General features: G+C 34.9%; 1 protein-coding gene across 1 annotated transcript in view; it reads left to right on the top strand.

Annotated features, from left to right (window-relative positions):
• The window catches only part of LOC128982487 (uncharacterized), a 50,782-nt gene that overhangs the window by 1,876 nt on the left and 27,165 nt on the right, over positions 1-21,741 (top strand). The window contains exons 3-9 of the mRNA XM_054401449.1: positions 10,492-10,624; positions 12,298-12,492; positions 12,768-12,919; positions 13,948-14,045; positions 14,472-14,623; positions 16,216-16,325; positions 20,751-20,892. Of these exons, the coding sequence (XP_054257424.1) occupies positions 10,492-10,624; positions 12,298-12,492; positions 12,768-12,919; positions 13,948-14,045; positions 14,472-14,623; positions 16,216-16,325; positions 20,751-20,892 (982 nt within the window). The remainder of the gene's footprint in view (positions 1-10,491; positions 10,625-12,297; positions 12,493-12,767; positions 12,920-13,947; positions 14,046-14,471; positions 14,624-16,215; positions 16,326-20,750; positions 20,893-21,741) is intronic.

Genomic DNA, 21,741 nt, shown 5'->3' with positions numbered 1-21,741 from the left:
TGGTCTTGAAAAGTCGGGATTTAGTCTTAAATTTGATATCAAAGTCGGGAATTTTCGAGATTTTGAAATTGCGGAGAAGACGATGATGACGTTTCCATGGCTGCTGGAGTCAATGATGATGTCTACACAGCCGTGGGAAATAATTATAATTTAGCTGCCATTGCGGACGAGGGCAATGACGTTTCCGAGACCACAGGAGATGACAATGACGCTCCCGTCACCGCGGTAAAAGACGATGATGTCTACACGGCCGCGGATGACGACGATGACATTTCTGTGATCGCAGGAGATGACGACGACGTTTACGTGACCGATGGAGACGACGATGATGTCTACACGGCCGCGGGAAATGTTCATAATTTTGCCGCGATCGCCGATGACGATGATGACATTTCTGAGACTGTGGGAAACGACGATGACGTTTCTGTGACCGCGGGAGACGACGATGACGTTCCGTGACCGAGGGAGTTGACGATGATGTTTACACGGCCGCGGAAGATGTTCACGATTTTGCCGCGGTTGCGGACGATTTATTTTGTTGTGATCGTGGACGACGACGATGACGTTTCCTAGACCGCCGGAGACGACGATGACGTTTCTGTGAATGCGGGAGATGACGATGACGTTTACGAGACCGATGCAGACGACGATGATGTTCACACGGCGGCGGTAAATGTTCATAATTTTGCCGCGATCGCGGACGACGACGATGACGTTCCGTGACCGAGGGAGACGACGATGATGTCTACACGGCCGCGGAAGATGTTCACGATTTTGCAGCTATCGCGGACGACGATCTTGACGTTTCCGAGACCTCGGGAAACGACAATGACGTTTCTGTGATCGCGGGAGATGACGATGACGTTTCCGTGACCGAGGGAGACGACGTGATGTCTACACGGCCGCGGAATATGTTCACGATTTTGCCGCAATCGCGGACAATGTTTAAAACATTTACATAAATTAGTGGTAACTGAGGGAGACAACGATGATGTCTACACAGCAGAGGAAATTTTCATAATTTTGCCGCGATCGCGGACAATGACGATGACGTTTCCATGACCGTCGGAAACGACGATTACGTTATTGTGACTTCGGTTAACGATGATAATGTCTACACGGCCGCGGGAAATGGTCGTGATTTTTCCGTCAGGGCGGGAGACGACGATGACGTTTCCGTGACCGAGGGAGACGACAATGATGTCTACACGGCCGCGGGAAATTTTCCTGATTTTGCCGCGATCACGTACGATGACGATGACGTTTCCATGACCGTGGGAGACGATGATGACGTTTCCGTTACCGCCAAAGTCAATGATGATTTTTATTTGTAGTGGGAGATTTGTATCATCCAAAAAATGATGTATTGACTAGTTGGAATTTTTCATTGCCCAATTTTTTTTTGGCTTGAAAACACCACATTATTTTAATAATAAAGTATTATTATATTATGACATAAAGACAGGGGTTGGTGTAAAATTAAAAAATTTGGTTAAATTATAAAAATTGGAATCGGGTAGCCTAAACAATAATTATAATAATAATAATAATAATCGGGTAAATAATCATTCAAATACAAATTTGAATTGAGAATCGATACATTTTGGTATTAACACATCACTATTTGCTAAAAAAACTAGTCTTGAAAAATCTGAAATTAGTCTTGAAAAGTCTGGAATTAGTCTTGAATTTTTAAATGGAAATAAACTAGACACCCTGCCATACACATGGTTTGTTGAAGTAATGATAATAATAATAATAATAATAGTCTTTATTGTCATTGTAAGGACTGTAAAAATTACATATCACGGAATACAGTAGCATAGATTGACCTACAGCAAAAGATTGAAATCTAAAACAACTGATTTTGATAACTAATAAATTAAAATGATTAAAAAAACCCCATTAACTCAAGTCAAGATATTGTTTATATCACAATGAATTAGGTACCCTAAAAGGAACTCTTAACTAATTAGTATATAGAAGATTATATTAAATCAAGAGAAAAGAAAACTAAATGCCAACTTTGGCAACATAATGCAGAGACACTAGTGCCCTAACTAGCAACACAAGTCAATGTTTTTAAACTGTAAGTCAATGTTTTGAATAGAGGTGTGCGGATAGTGGAATTTCATTTCGGATCGGATTCGGATCGGATAGTTGAGGCTCGGTTCGGATTGGATCGGATATTGGGAGATTCGGATATTTTCGGATTCGGATAGTTCGGCACGGTTAATAATAAGCTGCATATGCATTTTTAACATATAAAACACTGTAAAGCTGTGTAAATAAACATAAATGGCGATTTTGAATCATAACATTTCAAATTAGCCACGTCCACAGTTTTTCTCTCTTGAAAATCACAATTCACAACATCTATTTTCAAAAGTTGGTTGCTTGAATTAAGTACACTAGCAGCCGAAATCTTCACACAACACTTAAGCTCAGCAGGACTGATGTCAAAACGTTTGGGTTTGTTTACTTGATGTTATGTTTTAGGTATGTTGTTTCCTGGTTCTCACAAGTCAAGGATTTCTATCTCAATTTTATTTTCACATTGTATTTCCGTACGTTTTTGGAACAGATTATTGGCCTTAAGTGGCATTCTTGGGGTTTGCCAAGTTTAGAAAACATCACTAATACACTAAACTGGGCTCTAGATTTGATGTTGTGGCAAGTTAATTAGAGCAATTAGGCTTTATAACTCTGTAAAAGGTGTGTATCCCTGAATTTATAAATTTCATTCTACACTTATTCACTGCCAAACATAATTCAGTAGAATTTTGATGAACCAAGAACTACACTAGCCTACATAACTTCATTACCCCAAGTAAAATACCAAGATAAGTTTTAAAAGCTAAAAAGTTATAAGTTTGTTAAAAATGGATTTTAAATTCAACAATTATTGCAGTCCATTATTGTTATGCAGTATGGTCCCAAGTTATTGTTTTTGATTTTGAAACATTACAGTTCATTTGAAAAAATTAAAGTTGAAGCAGCCCAAGGTCAACAAGTCACGCGCGTGTGCAACAATAGTTTTTTTACAAGCTTTCTCCAGACCACTGGGGAGGGTCGGGTCTGATAAGCCGTCTATTGTTCACTTCAACCCTCATTAGTGCCGCTAGGCTGCACTCAGTGGGGGGGAGGGCTGGAACTGCACTCACGGTCAGTCCCTGGTCCTAATCCAACTACGGAACTGCACTCACGGTCACTTTGAGCCTTTCTGGAGGTACTGGAACTCACGGTCAGTTTTTAATTAGCCTATATCACATTGTGCAACACCATGATTGAATTGATTAAAACTTATTAAATTAGTTGAAATATATTGAAAAGTTTTGATTAAATTAATCCAAACGTCAAAAAATAAACTTACTACTGACATTGTAAAAAATACACATATGTGCACAGAAAATTCTAGCATAGTATTTACGATAACATGATAGGCTATATTCGTATTATAACGAAGCTTCTTTTGTAAAGGTTAGGTTAGGTTATTTATTGTTGTATTTATTGGGACAGACACTAAAACGTGTATTAAATAAAGTATTGGATAAAGTAAGACAGAGGACGGAATAAACAGATGACTAAGGGGCTAGCGAAGCGTTCAGCCGTGAAAGACCGATTTTTGACCGTGAGTGCAGTTCCATATGGCTTAGGCAGGCTACCCTTCCAACCCTTGTAAATTCCTTTGACCGTGAGTGCAGTTCGTTGTCAGCCCAGTGGGGAACCCAATACCACAAATCAATCTTTTAAATGAATAAACAAATTTGGTAATAATTGTTTTATTGATATTCACCTCGAAATTCCAATAAATTTGGTGTAAAATTTGACAAAAACCGGCCAATTTATTAATACATTACCAATCAAGTACATTGGTAATTAAATAATAGGTAAAAATTAACCGATTTTCGTCAAGTTTTACCCCCTGCTGTGCTATGTCACAAAAGCTGATAACGACATGGGCAACTAGGCAACTTGTTGAATGCGTGATGAAAGGAAACCCAAGAAATAGAAGAACAAAGAGAAAGTATAATGACGTTGTTATCTTTATTTTATACCCTTTTTACAATTGCTGTTATTGTTATTATCTTTATGTAAGATTTTATGATTTTGTTTTATAGGTTTATAAAATAATTCTTTTTAACCACGGGAATATCAATTTATAATTTATCAACGTGTTTCTCCTGAAACAGCAATACCGGATGTATAATAAAGGTCAATGACCTAAAATATCTTGATTGTGCAATATTGTATTTTGATGTTGAAATTCAAATCATGACAAAAGTTTGTATATTTCCCCTGGTCCCTATCAATTAATCATTTAATATACACAATCAATACTAAATAATCGTGGTTAGTTCTAATTTTATTTTTGATTATTCAAAGTTTCTACACAATAAGACAATCCAAAGTCAAACCGAGCAATGAATACTCGAAAAACAACGTATCTTGTCCTGTGATTGGAATACCACTCGCCAGTCCTTTAGATTTAGGGAAGTAGTGCAAGTCTATATATAGCTTCAAGGTCGTACCCACCCCTTCCCCCCTCACGGCCTACTCCACTCACTGTTGCTACCCGTTACCCGGGCTCCTTTCGAGGTCATTGCCCAACCCCTCCCACCCTTCTATTGTGTTGCCTTTCTATTGTTTCTATTCTGACTTTTTTCGGGAAACATTAAATCTGTTGTTTATGTAACAGCACATAAGTAGGCTAGATTTTTATGATTTAAAACAGTACTGTAAAAAAAAAACTATTACACATAGCGCCCCTAGTATCAGGAGACAAGCACGAGTTGACCATGGAAGTTCTTTTCTGCTTTATGTATGTTCGTTCCAGACGAATCTAATCGTAAAGCAAAACAGCTGATAACGTTCCAGACGAATCTAATCATAAAGCAAAACAGCTGATAACGACTAAACTAGACATCGGTATTGCATCATACGGCTTCTTTGTCCTTTGCTGTTACGTCGTCGTCGTTGGAAACGTATTGCTGTAATTTTGTCCAGGGAAACTAATGATGGTTACGAAGATTTAGTTTTCTGTCCAAAACGTCAAAATATGTTGTCTATCCGAAAAAGTCGGATATATAACGGATAGTATCGGATATCAAATTTAGGCTCGGTTCGGATACGGATATCCGAACCGAACCGAATCCGACCCGATTTTTCGGATAACCGCACACCTCTAGTTTTGAAACTGCAGGGTCTTTTTCTCGGTGGGATGTAAACAAACCATAAATCACTCTCACCAGCCAGGCAGGGGGACTCAAGGTCATAGACACTCCCCCTCCCCTCTTGCACCACCCGTTCCAATTGCTAACAAAATTGTGTAACGAAAAAAGGAAGTAGCTGGCAAAAAGATATATTTTTTTATTAAAATACATAAAACTATTACTAACAGATTATTTTCAAGGAAACTAAATCATGGTAGTTGGTTTCATGTATATATTTTATTAGAAAAAAGTAATTTTAGTATTGTAAAATACGAAAATACTGACTAGAGTTAGAGAGGAAATCATCAGCCATAATAAAAACTATTATTTTTATGATAAAATAGAATTGGGATATCATCTATATAATTAATACGCGAACACGAAGTTTGTCGGTTGAACTCCTCCGCCATTTCTTAACTGATTTTATCCATTGATGTCTCATTAGAAAGAGCGTGTTGCGTAGATTTGCAAACTGGCCTTACATTTTTGAAATAGTCCCTTGGGCTCTGCACCAGTGGCTTTTAAAGTTTCCCAGGTTATCCTTATGAAGAACATAATTGTTTACATTTTGATCAGCTGTATAATTTAATTCCTGTTATTTATTTTTCAATTCAACAAAACGCATTTGGTACATTTACTGATTTTGTTGAAATTAAATATTTACTATTTTAATTTACATTCTAATATATTATATATAACAAATCTAGAAACCCTGGCCAATTGATATATTTTAACAAATAAGAAAAATGAATTGACAGGGTACTGTAATTCTTGAGCAATCATTGAAAGAACCGATTTTTTAGCCATGGAAACATAAGAAAGAAGTAGAACGCCACCAAGAAGAAGAAATAGAGATTTTTTAAAAATACTATCGTATCATCCTATATAATGAAGAACACCTACAATATGAAGATTCACACAAACAATGAACAAGGATGTTAGCCGAAGTGCTACTATTTTGTAGGAAACACGGACTTATGATGATTGGAAAAACCCCCTCTAAGGCCGAATTTTAATGGAAAGGCAAGGGCATTAAATATATGTTATCATAAAAGTCAAGTGATTTGAAAATAATATTACTACATCCAATAAAACTTTCATTGAAGGGTTCGCATTATTCACACTATTATTCACTTTCAAGGTAAACAAAAAACCATTTGAACATTAGGCCTTTCAATTCTGCATTTTTCAGGTAAATATAATTTACTTTATAACAGTAACTAGCCAAATTAATGCCAATTGAAGCAAATAAAATTGTGACAGAGAGGTTATACAGAAAATCAGGCAGTTCTTAAGTAATGTAAACAAAGTTTTATCGCAATGAAAAATGACTGAAATTTTTAAACGTACTGGCGACACTGGGTAGTAGTGATGTGTCAAAACCGAATCTCAAATCTCAAAACCATCAAAACTTAAGAAAAGTTTCGGTTTCGAGATTCGATCACCAATTTTTCGAGATTCGATCACCAAGTTTCGAGATTCAAAAGTTTCGAAATTCAAGATTTTAGCAGTTTTATTTTTGAAACTGCTGACATTTATTTGTGACATTGTTATTGTTTTTAACACTGTTTCCAAACAAGCTGGTAGCAACAGAGCAAGGCCCCACTAGAAAAAGCAGGCCATGCTGCAGGATCCATGACGTCACACTAGTGGATAGATTTCATTGATAAATTCATTGCCATCACCATTACCATATGTTTTAGGTAAATAAACAAGCTGGCTGTTTGTAAGATTTTAATGGCAAGAGTTTAGTACACCCATCCACCACTGTGACTTAGTGTTGCGCTATCCACGCTGCAGCATGGCCTGTTTTTTCTAGTGGGGCCTTGAACAGAGCAAACATCACCATTAATAGTAATGAAACAAGTAAATTTTATTCTGAACTTCAAAATAGGTACTCTTATTAACCTGAAGGTAAATAGGTACTCTAACTGGTACAGTTCAGTTTCACATCAATATTTACTAAACACAAAGAAATATTGAACCACTACATGTTCTAATTAATCTAATATTCATGTTTTGTTTCTTGTTAGAAGTTTAATTTATTTTTTTTGTTGGTTGTTTATAAAAAATTATGTTGTATTAGGTTTTAAGATTATCAGTCACATTCACATACTGTATTTTATGTTATGTCATGGTCAGGAGTAGTCGATCTCTTTCAGTTTTGATTGCATACTTAAAATTTTATGATTGTGTATTTTTTGTAACCTTGACCTTTGTAACCAGCTAAGTAAAAAAGTTTCGCGTTTAGGTTTTGAGATTCGAGATTCGGGATTCGATTTTTTAAAGTTTCGGTTTCGGTTTTGAGATTCGAAATTTCTGGTTTTGACCATCACTACTGGGTAGTACCATGCTGACTACATTATCATTGACGAAGATCAACATGAACAACATAATGTGGCTACAAGTGGAAAAACATTTTAGAATACACTAAAAACCATATAAGCTTTTGAAAAATGATCAAATATTTATCATCAATTATCATCATTAGAGCTTACAAGAGATATTGGCCTTTCTTACTTAGATTTACATTTTTTTTAACCGACAGTTCAGAAGACGGGGCACGGAAGCTGCGTGACGTTGGTCACACTGACAAAGCGAAGTAAGCGGCAGGCAGGTTGCCATTATAGATACTAAAAAAGTCCCACACGCCCCTGCTCGCCCCTGCTCGCCCCTCCACGGAACTCTCCAGCAACTCCTGAACATGAAAGGATCCATAATGTCATATGGGTTCAAGTTATGACAAAATGTTACAGGGCCACTCTTGTAATAATTATTACGGAAAATCGAAAAAGGATTGTGATAAAACTCAAGAGTTCTTGGAAGTACTTGAGTACAACAATTATTGTCGTGATAAAATATTAATGGATTTTGGACTGCTAATGGTTTTTTATTGCATCACTACCCTAGTAATAAATTATGAAGATCTAAACAAACATCTGATAAGCCTTTTATGTGCTAGGATCCAACTGCGTTGACTACGATAGTAAACTGATAGTAGTTTATTATTATAATAGGTTGTACCGAACTGAGTTTGTACCGCGTAAAATGCTGTACCGAACCGAACCATGACGGTAATTAAGCTTGTACCGTACGACTTTTTCGGTGCACCGCAGACCCCTAATACTAATCAATATTTACTTTTGAAAACCTCACCTCAAAACTTTGGACGCCCACGGTACGTAACCCGAGGTGAACTCAGGGAAGTGAATCGGTCTAAGACATTCCTAGTAATGTGGACCATCTATGTGCTTTACTTTTGGCTATATCAGTTTTGGACGTTACAGCGAGACAGACAGACAGATACCACCTAAATTTTATGATAGTATAGATAGAATTTTTTCAGCTGTTTTAACTAATTAAGTTGGTACTATGATATTCAATAGCATTAAAATAGCAGCACTATTAAATTGTTTGCATTTATGAGATCAGCTCATTTGAACCATTGAGTATAAACATAACTGTTATGTTTATACTCAATGTTTGAACTAAGCAGCAACAAAAACCTGTGATACATAATGAGAACTGCCAAAGTAAGATTGTTACAAGTTATGTTTATGTTTTTAATTTAACAAATCATTTGTGATATTGTGCAACCTGTTTTGATTATGTGATGATTTACTTTTAGCGAATTTCCCATGTAGGGAATAATATATTTTCTATTGTTTAGGTGCAGTGGTAGAACATTATGGCTATGGTGGATGTGTTATGCTATAGCATACTGTAAATTTAAACAACCGTTACATCCTCCTCCATTGCAAACGCAAAGCACAAGAGTATAACTTTAATTAGTATTATATACTTATACACCAACTCCATACGAAGGATATGTACTCTGCTAGTTATCATAATCTTACTAATATTATAAATGTGAAAGTTTGTGTGTTTGTTTGTTTGAAGTTCAATCACGCATAAAACCACTGGACGGATTGGGCTGAAATTTGGCATGATGATAGCTCACATTCCCGATTAACATATAGGCATATTCTTATCTCAAAAATCCTTCCAGGCTCTGCCCCAGTGGCTCTGTAGTTCCCCATGTTAACCTTATGAGTATTCATATTTAATGGAAATTGAAGAATTTAGTCAGCTGTTTCAACTAAAAAAGTTGGTTGTATGATATACAAAAGCACTATAAAGTTATAAGATTTACCAGCAGGGTGCAGCACTATAACTTTTTTTGCATTTATGTAAACAGGTAATTTGAACTAAGCAGCAAAAAAAAACTGATACGCAATGAGAACTGTCAAAATAGGATTGTTTAGAGTTATGTTTATGTTTTTATTGTCATGAATAATTTGTGATTCTTGCGAATTTTTTTATAATTTATTTTTCTTCATTGTTTAGATGAAGTCGTAGAACATTTTGGCTATGGTAGATGTGTTATACCGTCAATTTAAAGAAGCAAGTTTTATCAAACTTTGTAAAACCTCCCCCATTGCAAAACGCAAAGCTTGAGTATACTGCAATAAGCATTTTAAACTTATATGCCAGCCCTGTACCAAGGACGGGTACTCTGCTAGTAATTAGTAATATTATAAATGTGAAAGTTAGTGTGTTTGTTTATTTGGAACTCAATCAGGCATTACTAATGGACAAATTGGGCTGTAATTTGGCATCATTATATCTCATGTTCCCGATTAACATATAGGCCTATTCTTATCTCAAAAATCCTCTCGGGCTATTTTTTTAGTGCATAATTTATCAACTTATTTAATGTATTTGTTTATGTTTATAAAGAAAAATTGTGTTTGTATATTCGTTTTCCCCCAAAATAATGTCTGGTAAACGGAGTAGCCTGTTAATACTTTGGATCTCTGATCAAGTCCGTAACCTAGATAGAAGGAAAGGAAATATATATTGTTGATGTAAAAGTTTGGAGTAAATACCATGCCCATAACGTGAAAACTACTTGACCAATTGAGAAGATATTTTCCATGAAAAGAGCCAATATACTACAGGAATAATAGACATAGTACTGTCCTAGGGTAGGGCTCTGCCTTGACGGCTCGCAATGCTATTCTTAATGAATACACTTAATATTAGAATTGTGTAATTGATACGGAGGATTTGTTTGAAAAGGATTTGGATGGTGCTTTGTGTAAATTGTGTACATTTATTCTTGAGTTAATAACTTTTCATACAGCAGATCTATAGAACACAATTATTCTCTTTAGCGTTCTTTTCCCGTTGCTAAGCAAGGGTATGGCGGCTAGTTGAGTAATTTGAGATTAACACAAATATTTACATGGAAGCATGATTTCTAATCATTTTTTAGGGTGAAATCAATGAAGACACTGGTTGCTCCGCTATCCCGATAGTTGCCACACTGAAAAACCTGGCTAGACACAATTCTACAATACGGCAAAGTTTAAGTCAACACGAGCAGTTCATACTGCATTTAATAAAAGGTAATTTTTACAAAATTGAAAAAAAAAAAAAAATAGTTTCAGTTACAAGCTCAAGTAGCTCTAAAAGGGCTGCAAAATGCATGATTTTAACCTCATCCACTACCAATGTAAAAATACCCCCGCCGCAGCAAACCTGCAGACTAAGCAAATTTCCATTTGCCTGATTGGATTTACACTAAATTGTCTCCTTAAAAATATCACATTTATTCCCTATAAAGAACATTAGTTTAACGAGTACTTAGGTTTGCTGCAACGGGGAGGGTAAAAGTGTTTTTTTATGTAAAATGTTAATAGTTAGTAAGAAGTAAAAACATTTTCCAAATTTGGGCAAAATATGTTGTTAATAAACAAGCAAACTACAACAGTTTACTTATTCTCCATAAGAATAACATGAGAATTTTGAATTTACAATTTTTTGGAATTTTCTCCGTAACCATTAGGCGCATTATAACGCTTCAATATAACTAGATTATTTGTTTTTTTAAGCTCTACAAAATTGTTTGGGAAGAAATTGCAAAATGTTATGTTCTTTTGGTCAAAAATGGGAAAAAACCCATTTTTACCCCATAAAAGCCCCCATAAAGCCCCGTTCCCATGGTCCAATCACGCTGGTTCGCAAACTGGTTCGAATAAACATAGGTTTACAGTTACACGTTTTTTACCAAATTTCATCAAAATCGGATCATTTTTGCTCGAGTTATCGCGCTAACAGACACACATATATATATATAAATCTTACTAATATTATAAATGTGAAAGTTTGTGTGTTTGTTTGTTTGTTTGTTTGTGTGTTTGAAGTTCAATCACACTGGACGGATTGGGCTGAAATTTGGCATGACGATAGCTTACATTCCCGATTAACATATAGGCACATTCTTATCTCAAAAATCCTTTCGGGCTCCACCCCAGTGGCTCTGTAATTCCCCATATTAACCTTATGAGTATTCATATTTAAAGGGAATTAAAGAATTTAGTCAGCTGTTTCAACTAAAAAAAGTTGGTTCTATGATATGGAAAAGCATTAAAAAGTTATATGATTTACCAACAGGGTGCAGCACTATATTTTTTTTTGCATTTATGAAAACAGCTAATTTGAACTAAGCACCAACAAAAACTGTGATTCGCAATGAGAACTGTCAAAGTAGGATTGTTTACAGTTGTGTTTATGTTTTTCATTTCATGAATAATTTGTGATATTTTGCGAATTGTTGATCATTTATTTTTCTCTATTGTTTAGGTGAAGTGGTAGAACATTATGGCTATGGTAGATGTGTAATACTATAGAATACTGTAAATTTAAAAAAGCAAATTGTATCAAACTGTGTCCTCCCTTATTGCAAACGCAAAGCTTGAGTATAACTGCAATAAGCATTTTATACTTATATTCCAACCCCGTACGAAGGACGGGTACTCTGCTAGTATATATATATATATATAAATATATATATACATGAATTTGAACGGATGGTCCAGGTCTTACCACGAGTACTACGGTAATAGCTTATTCCCTATATGGGAAATTCGCTAAAAGTTCCATTGTATGTAAAAAAGTGTATTCTTTTTAAGGGTCGAGCTAACTAGTTTTTGGCTCTGCTTATATAATCAGACTATGAACTGAGTTGTAACAAAATATTGTTAAATTGAGAGTATCACTTGTGTTTGTTTTTGTACAGGCATGTTCCAGTTGTCTGAGTGGAGGCTACAGAGAGATGGAGCTCAGTTGCTAGCTCTGCTGGTGTATGCAGACTATGTACTGAGCTGCCCAGCTTCTGTTTCATTGCCTCACCTAATCACACAGACTTTGCACCTACCCTGGCTCTGCCAGTCTCATTGGGCTGTCAGCCCCCACAGCACACCCTCCCTCAGAGGTTGGTCAGAGTTTCATGTTTGTTTAGCCCACTTATCCATAATATCTGTTAATTGGACAGTTTTTAAAATACTGTCTAATGTTGACTAAGTGTTACATTTTCCTTCACTAAGGATTGCTTTGCTTTACATCAAGATACCCTATGACAGATGTATACAATCTGTCTCTGTATAGAGTGAAGCTCATTGTGTTTAAGTTTAAAGGCATGCCTGTTCATCGTCCCCAACGTAATCACAATTCTTGACCTAGACTTGTTTAGTGACTATAGTCTGCTAGGTGTGGTGCTGGGGGAAATGGGAGCGGAGAGGTTGTTGTCCACATACTGGGCTGTCCTCACTGTGGGACTGGACCATCTACTGGAGCTGTCTCATGTCACTGAAAACAATACTCCAATGGCTCTGTCACAACGTACACTGCGACAGTTGCAGGTTATTAATGTTGAAATTTACTGCTTTTCTATTTTTAAATTTTCTATTGTTACCGGTACCTGATCAAAGAAGTAAAAACTGTTAATATTGGGGTGTTTTTTACTTTCTTCCCCTATACCTAATATATGGAGAAAGTATTGTTTCCGTAACAATTTTAGAGATTGAGTTTTGAGTGGATATAGCTGTTTGCCTTTGCCCCCTGAACCCAAACAAGGGGTTTTTGAAGTGATGCCTGTGTGTGTGTGTGTGTCTGTATGTGTGGATGTGTACATAGCTACAGACCACACCTGTAGTCTGATTTTGATGAAATTTGGTATGTAGGTACTAATCCCTGATATCTCCAGGCATTTTTTAATTTTTTTGAAATTTTGATCATTAATGGTTATTTTCCCATAAAATAACTGAAAAATCTAATTTTACCAAAAATGGCCTGAACGATTTTTATAAAAATCTAGTATGTTATAGTCCTTAAAATTCTGAACAAAATCGTAAAAACCCCATTTCCGTCAAAATTACGGTTCAAAAGTTATTGTAACTTAGGCTATTTTCCCATAAAAAACCATAAAATAACAAAAATCTGATTTTAAGAAAAAAGTCTGTAATGATTAAAGTTAATGTGTTATGGTCCTTATAATTATAAACAAAACAGTGCTACCCCCCATTGTTGAAACAATTACAGTTCAAAAGTTATCGCAACGTTTGTGGTTTTCTCTATCTAATATCATAGTTACTCCCACCGCTTACTCATGATAAAGGTTGTTGACAAGCTAATGGTAGAAAGTATATTTTACATTCTGTGTGGATTTTAATTTTCAATCCTTTTTTCATAATTTCTGTAAATAAATTGGTGATATTAGGTTGCTTGATAGTATGGCCATGAAATTTTACAGAGTTAATGGTTTGTTTTCTCATTTAATATCTTAATATTTTTTGCTTGTTCTGTGTCCAGCACAAAAATACAGACATTTAAAAAAATAGAACAGAAAACATATATTTCGGCTGTTATCAACAATAATGCTTTATTACAGGCGTCCAACATCCCTCATGGCTGTAGATGTTCTCTCTATTCGTTTCAAAATGCAACAACACACACTGCAGCTCTACAGGCCTTGGCAGAGCTTACCTCGTAAGATATTTTTATGGCTTCTCAGTATGATGTTTTGCAACATGTATATTTTGTAACGTTTGTTAGAGAATAAACTCTAAACAAACATATTATTACTAACTAAATTTCTGGTAATCTCAGTTTTAACAAAATTGTCTACTCAAAATTTAAAAAATTCCAAAAAATGTATTAACCTATTACAGTGATGTGATAACAATTCAACTAGATGTTCAATCCAAGAAGTCCAGGATTTAAGGATTTAAAATCCTGGTAGTGATAATTTTGAAAGAGAGAAAAGAATATGTTTTTGATTTGACATAATAATAAATTAAACAATTTTTCTTGACTACCTTGTTTTTGAAAGTTGACAAATAACCTTAATTTTTCTCAATAACTCCTAGGTTAGAATGTTTATTATTTGACAACTAACTGCTGTTTGATGACTAGATATCTAGAGATCAGTTGGCTCACAGAACCCTCCAATCTCGCATCCCTCCCATGGAAAAACACATTCAAGAGGTTTTTGCTGATCCCACCTTCAGGCCAAGATGACTTTAATCTTCTATTTTTGGTTCTGAAGTTTCTTCAATTTCTTTTAGGTATTTATTATTGTGTTAACTTATTATGCCATGTACAGTAAAATCATTAACATGTTAATTGTAAGATATATGTTTTTAAATAACTAATGATCAATGGAGGATGTGTTGATTCTTGGACATTGGTATTGTTATCGAGAAACGATCGTCAAAAGTCGATGCCGATATACCGATACCCGAAATATTGCTTGATCGATAAATAACCGCGATTGTGCATGACAACAATGATGTTTCCGTAACCGCAAAAAGATGATGATGATATCTACACCACCGTGGAAGATTATTAGTATTTTTCTATGATTGTAGAAGTCGATAATGATGCCTACATGGTCAGGGAAGATGATCAGAAATTTGCTGTGATCACAGAAGATGATGATGTTTCCGTAACTGCAGGAGATATTCAGGATTTTTCTGGGGCATCAGGAAATTATGGCAATGACTACACAACCGTGGGGAATTATAAAAAGTTTTGCTGCGGTCGCGGGAGACAATAAAGGTTCTATATGACTGGCGAGACGATAGTGATAACTATACAGCCACGGGAGATGATCAGAATTTTGCCACTCCCGCTGAAGACGATGATGATGTTTCTTTTACCGTGGAGGATAATCAGGAGTTTGCCTTGCCCGGTGAAGACGATGACAAAAAGAATAAAAAAGGGGGGTCTACCCGAAGGAGAGGAGATGATGATAATGAATGACTACAAGGCCACGGGATATGTTCAGGACTTTGTCCCGGTCGGGTAATACGATGATGATGTCTACACGACCACCGGAGATGAGGTAGAATAACGCTAGTCATGGGTCGCCTCATTTTACAACTAAAAATCACCTTTGACTGTTTGTTATTTGATATTTTTCAACTTAATTTCGTTTCATAGGAAATTTTAAATTCTAAATAAAAGTGTCCTTGACATTTTTCCTTAAAATTGCCCATTTTTGGTAGTTTAAGCTACAAAAACTTTAATGGCCACAATTTTGAAATTTCAAATTGGACTAACTTAATATATTTTCTATGATAGGTCTAGGTTTCTTCTACCTTAAATTCATAAGTATTATAATTTATAAAGATAATTTGGAAAATTGTTGAATAAAAATTTTTATGCAAAAAAAAAACAATTGATGATATCTGGTTAACAACACATTTTTGGGAAAATCTCATTCTTGATTTTCTCTTTATTTTGACCCATAAAACCATTTCTTGTAGTCTGGCCGTTTACTTACGGGACACCCTGTATAAATATAAACATAACATATATATTTTTTTCATAGTACTGTATATACATTAATATTCAAATCTATCTTAAGGGTAGTTTAAAGCTACAGTACGAAATTAGAATCCAAAAATCAATAATCTAAGTTCATCCATTTTGGATTTATAAAACAAAATATAACTGTGTTTTTTTTAGGCCTCTCCTTAAAATTCACCTAAATGGAGATACCACCTTTTGCTTGAGAGGCAACAAATTGATATGTTTACAATTTTGATCTGAAGGAAAAAGTCTGACTTAAAGACCCCTAGTTAATACTGTTAAAAATCAAGACTCCTTGTATTAAGGTATATTAACTGTGGTCTGTGGTATGTTTTGAATGTAGAAGTGAGCCCAGAGCAGAGTTTATGGGTCTCCGAGGCCCTGTTGTGTCCTCCTCACACACTGTTGCAACTCATCATGGTAGCCAACTCACCCAGCCACGACCAGGAGATGGTAAGCCATAAGTGCATTAGTATGTGAGGTCAAAACTGAAGCTCAGATCCAGCCAAACTCAGGAAAGATTCACATTTGAAATTTGCTTAGCCTAACTGGGTTTGAGATAAAATTTTGAATCTTAGGCTACCCTAACCTGAGTGGTTGTTCAATTCAGTAAGATTATTAGAATTTGGTGATTATTGTGTTAAATTTGTTTATTGATTGATTGTAGAAAAAATAAACCGATTAGGAATCTACCGTGGTGTTGTGCTGTGATTCTGATGTAGGCCTAAACAGTTTTGGAAATGAATTATAAACTAGGGTGGTCTGCCGTTCGTTACACTTTAGACGCATAAATGAGCGAAGCATTATTTAAAGATTGTCAATGGCTAAAGCAGCTAACGACCTACAATATGTTCCCTATCAACAGATTCTCCGTTTGTTTGTCCGTTATTATTTAAGTTCTAAAGAATGACCAATTTATCTGATAGTATGTGAACAAAATCATTGACTGGTAGTTGGTGTAGCGCTTCATCACTAATGGTTATGTCAAAATAGAATGGATTATTTGCCTTCAGCCAAATAAGTGCTTGCTGTAGTTTTTCACTTCGAACTTTGAAATCGATATGGCCAAAGACGCCTTGACGTTGGACAATGATGACTTTTAAGTTTTCGGGCAGTGTAGGTAAGACAGATGCTATGTCATTAATATCTTGCTCAACATTAATGATGTTACCTTTGTAGTGAAACTGGCCATCCTGACCATTTGCTTGTACTTTGTAAATGCGCATAGCGGGATGTACTCGTGCAATCAACATTTGTTCTACAATCGTCAGGTCAGTTAATTCTTTCGGGACACTTGACACATCCATATTATTTAACGCCGTGAATTTAGTTGCATTTGAACGACAACGCGAACAAATCGGTGATTGGTTTGAAGCTGTTAGCTGTTGGCGATGACAGTTAGTGCAAGTGTAAAATTTTAGTGCATCTAATTCATGTTGGAATTGATTAGCTAACTGCCTATCATTATCAGCTTCTTCCGCCACTGCTTCATCTGGTTCTTCTTGTTCACGACGCCACTCTCTTACAATATTTGCATTATTGGTGCGACGACCAATATTACGACGTGGCCTTTGAGGCATGCTCAAAACAAATATAGCAAAACTGTTACTTCCATTGATAAACTGTTACATTCCAACTTTAACCTAGGATGAAAGTAAACATTGAAATGTAAACAAAACAGTTACAAACAATTAACATATGTTTATCTTATTTAAATGAAACGAGATAAACCCATATGTCATAAACCCAATATAATTTTTCTTTCAACTTACATTAAAATAACAAGCGAAATTGCGTGACCCGTAAAATAAAATCCAGAAGGAAATTCGCAAATATTTTTTACCAAAACATTGTGCTCAGTATTCTTTAGCTGTTGGCCAAATTTCATATCAATTGGTCAAGCCATTACATTCTGATGCTCTTACAAAGAAGTTACAAAGTGAGGGAAAGTGAGCTTCGCTCAATTATTTTAAAAAATGATGAGAATTTAATTGAATTAAAGTAAATAGTAATCAATTAATGAATTAATTTTTTGTATTAGATTATTTTATGGTATTTTGATTTTATTTGTTACTATCTCTCCTCTCTGAATATATTGAGAAAGTATTTTTTTGTAAAAATTTTGGGGTTTGAGTTTTTGGTGGAAATGTCCATTTTGGGTCCCCCTGAACCCCAAAAAGTGGTTTTCAAAGTGTTGTTTGTGTGTATATGTGTGTGTGTGTGTGTGTGTTTAGTGTGCATCCTGGGATCCGTTGTATGGTGACACACCAACAAACATGAGATCTGTAGTGAGCTGACAGATATATCAGCTAACAGATGTTTTGAATAATTTTATTAAATTTGGTAAAATCATATTTAATGGAAATCTTTAGACCTTTATTTCAGGTATTTCTCCTGATATAAATTAAGTCTCCTTTTCCTAACTATACGAGGTTCTTTCCACTAAAGATCCATTGATGACGCTTGGATGAAACTGAGCTCTACCCAAAATACATTGGAGCTCTATTTACTGTTCATCTCCATAGAGTATGTGTGTAAGAGCTTTCAAAAACAAGTGGGATCCGCTTTAATTTCGCAGTAACTCATTGACATCAGTTCATCGATCTCAGCAGTCTGCGTCCATGCTGGCTTCTCGTTGTGAAAAGAAATCATTTCAGTGCTGTTGCGGTTACTGTTGCGAATCGGGGAATCGTGTGACGTCACACGGATTCTGCCACACGGTTTGGCCCACCTGTTCTATTCAACACGCCTTGATCTTAACCAACATAAAAAATATAGCCTATACAGTATGGCTGAAAAGTAACTACCTTCCCCTTTTTAACTTTTGTTGTTTAATAGTCTATATTTTATTTCTGTTTGAATCAACCATCTTGAATATGAGGGGCTACATTGTTGAGTGAACGATTATACATTTTTCGGACCTTTAACGTTAGTTCACAACCATTAAAATTATTATTGAAATTCCTTTTATTCGCAAAAACTTAACATCATACAGCACGCCACGAACATTAGTTTAATTATGCCTAATGTATTTTATATATGGAACAGTTTTCAAGGGATATTGAATTAATAGAAACAGAAAAGTGTAGTGGTGGCAAATTAACGGAAAATATCCAATATTTCTGTTTGAGGGGCTGCGGGAGAAGGTTCAACTTAACATTTTGAAATTAAAATCCCTCATTTGAAAGGTCTTAATGTCTTAATAAAAGAAAACAAATGGCAAAAACTAGAGTTATCTATCTCAACCCAGTAATAATTGGCGAACAATTGAAAAAAAAAACACTAAACGTTATTTTCTATTACAATGAGATAGAGACCTCTAGTTTTCACTGTTTGTTTTCTTTTATTAAGACAAGACCCTTAAAATGATGTGTTACTCAATGTGGCTGTACATTTAAAGATTATGGGGTATCCCAAAATGGGAAAGGGTAAAAATGTGTAAACAAGTTTTAATTTTCTGCCACTAGAAAAAATATGTTTTTCGATAGGATTATGGCATAGGAATTTCCTGGTCATACGAAATTTACCATAAAACAAAACTGTTTGAGTTATTCTTTTGTTTGGTACATAATTTAAAGATTTTTTTAAAATTTATTTAAACACTATAAAGGGTTAAACCAACGATTTTCTTCTATGAACACCCTGTAATTGAAAAAAAACCAAGTGAAATTAGTTAAAAATAAGCAAATAATTTAATAGATTTTTTGAAAATGGTAGTTTGACTCACACTAATTTTTCATCCATTTGTCTTTCTTTCATTTGAAGATGATTAAAATTACATGAAAAATTTATAAATTAGTTTCTCTAGCATGCTTATTGGCTGTAACGTTAATTCGACGACTGGAAAATTAGGCGTTGACTCAAGCAGGTAGTAAAGCGTCCTCACTACAGTAATTCTGCAGTATTTTGGGTCTTTGACCAGCGACTCACACCCCCAACAATAAGGGGCTAGGATCCAGGATCTCTCAAAACTATTCCTTGGATAGTTGTGATTTTATTATAGGGGGTTAACACGATGTTGAGGCCCACACATTTTGGTTACACACCAGAAGTTTCTACTTCAGAGTTGTTCTCAGTGAGAGATTTGCAGTGTCTAGTAGTAGATTATTTTAAATGTCTTGCTTTTAATCATCTTAAAATATATAAAAAATTGACTGACAATTATTAATGTGTGTCAAACTGCCACTTTCAAAAGACTATTAAATTACTCGTATTTGCTTGTTTTAACTAATTTAACAATACATATTTCCAGATACAGTGATTATTATTCAAATATCCCTATTAAAAAGGAAGAAAATACTTTGTTTCAAGATTTTAAAAATATTCATACGGTACTTATATTTCTTTATAAAGTCAACTTTGATCTCACTAATGATTGTAATGTAGCCGAGGTAAGTATTTTGATTATGCGGAGCGTATAAAAAAGAAATAAGAATGTTCTGATTTGGAACGTCTCTTTTTCAAACACTAATAAACATATAGTCTACAATTACTATTTCTTCCTACTCCTTCCTAAATGGGAAGGTCGCCATTTTATTTTAGGGGTGTGCAAAGCAGCAACAAATTTTCGATTCAAAGCAACGATTCGATTCAAAAGATTTTAGATTTGAATCGATGCTACTCAATTCAAAGCAATACGGAATTTTTTTCATAATTGTCAATGAAGTGAAATAACAATAATTAAAATTTACCACATTTGTGTAATGAACATTTTTGTTGATGTGTGGTATTAGGCCTATTCATACATATTGCATAGGCTTTCCAACAAGCTTACCCCCACCACCTTCAGATGATCTGTTGCTGAACTGTGCGAGGCAGAAAATAGATCGGTTTTACCACTCGTTTTACCGCACCCTGTAATTTTTTTTTAATTTTCAGTGGAAAAAGATTTGTCTTAACACTTTAGCAGTGTGCAAGAAATGTCTGCACTTCAATGTTGGCGGCAGTGATTGGCAAACGTTAGTAATGCTGGTTTTGCGCTGTCTCGGACAAAGTCATACTCAGGAATACTATAGTCTAGGTATGTTCTTGAGGTTTATTATTTTTTTTTTTTTTTTGAGAAAAGTGTTTTTTTTTATATTGGGATTAAATTACATTCCAACCAAGCTTTATTATGTAAAGTTCATCCTGGTAACTGCAAAAAAAGCAATATTTATCTGTGGATTTAAAATGTAATTGGAAAACAAGTCAGATGTTTATTAATTTGTCAACTGCATACACTTTATACAGGGTGGCTGAAAAGTAACTTACACCCCCCTTAACTTTTCAACAGCTTTGAAACATGCAAGCTGATGAGCAATATTAATCGTTGGACTATTTGACGGAGGTATGTAAAACCTATTATTGTCTTCTGATTTTTCTTCAATAAATTAGAGTTTTTTATTGAAACCTGAACTTAAAAGGCATGTCCTTTTCTTTATTAATATCTAAATATGTATGTATTCATTCATCACATCCAATGTCATCATGACTATAAACTAGGATCATAAATAAAGGGATAAACTAGGGCGCCATTGTTGTTATCTTCCATGGTTGCAGAGATATCATGGTTGAAAGAGCAGCCTACAATCAGTTAGTACATTTTTTTAGAAACCAATTGTTTGCATGATAAGGAACAACATGGATTTAGACCAAATAGATCAGTTATTACTGCTGGCATAGATTTCATTAATTCGGTAATTGACTCTGTGGATAAAGGAGAGAAAACAATAGGTATTTTCTTGGACCTGAGCAGAGCTTTTGATAGCGTCTCACACAAAATTCTTTTAAACAAAATCAAAGGCCTTGGAATCAATGGTAATACTTTAAATTGGATTAGCTCATACTTGGTTAATAGAAAACAATTTGTTGAAATAAAAAGTACCATTAA

Source organism: Macrosteles quadrilineatus, unplaced genomic scaffold (assembly GCF_028750875.1).
Source record: "Macrosteles quadrilineatus isolate MER2022 unplaced genomic scaffold, UCM_ALF_1.0 Scaffold_385__1_contigs__length_82126, whole genome shotgun sequence".
In the NCBI taxonomy this organism is placed as follows: domain Eukaryota; kingdom Metazoa; phylum Arthropoda; class Insecta; order Hemiptera; family Cicadellidae; genus Macrosteles; species Macrosteles quadrilineatus.
This window is presented reverse-complemented; position numbering and strand designations above follow the sequence as displayed.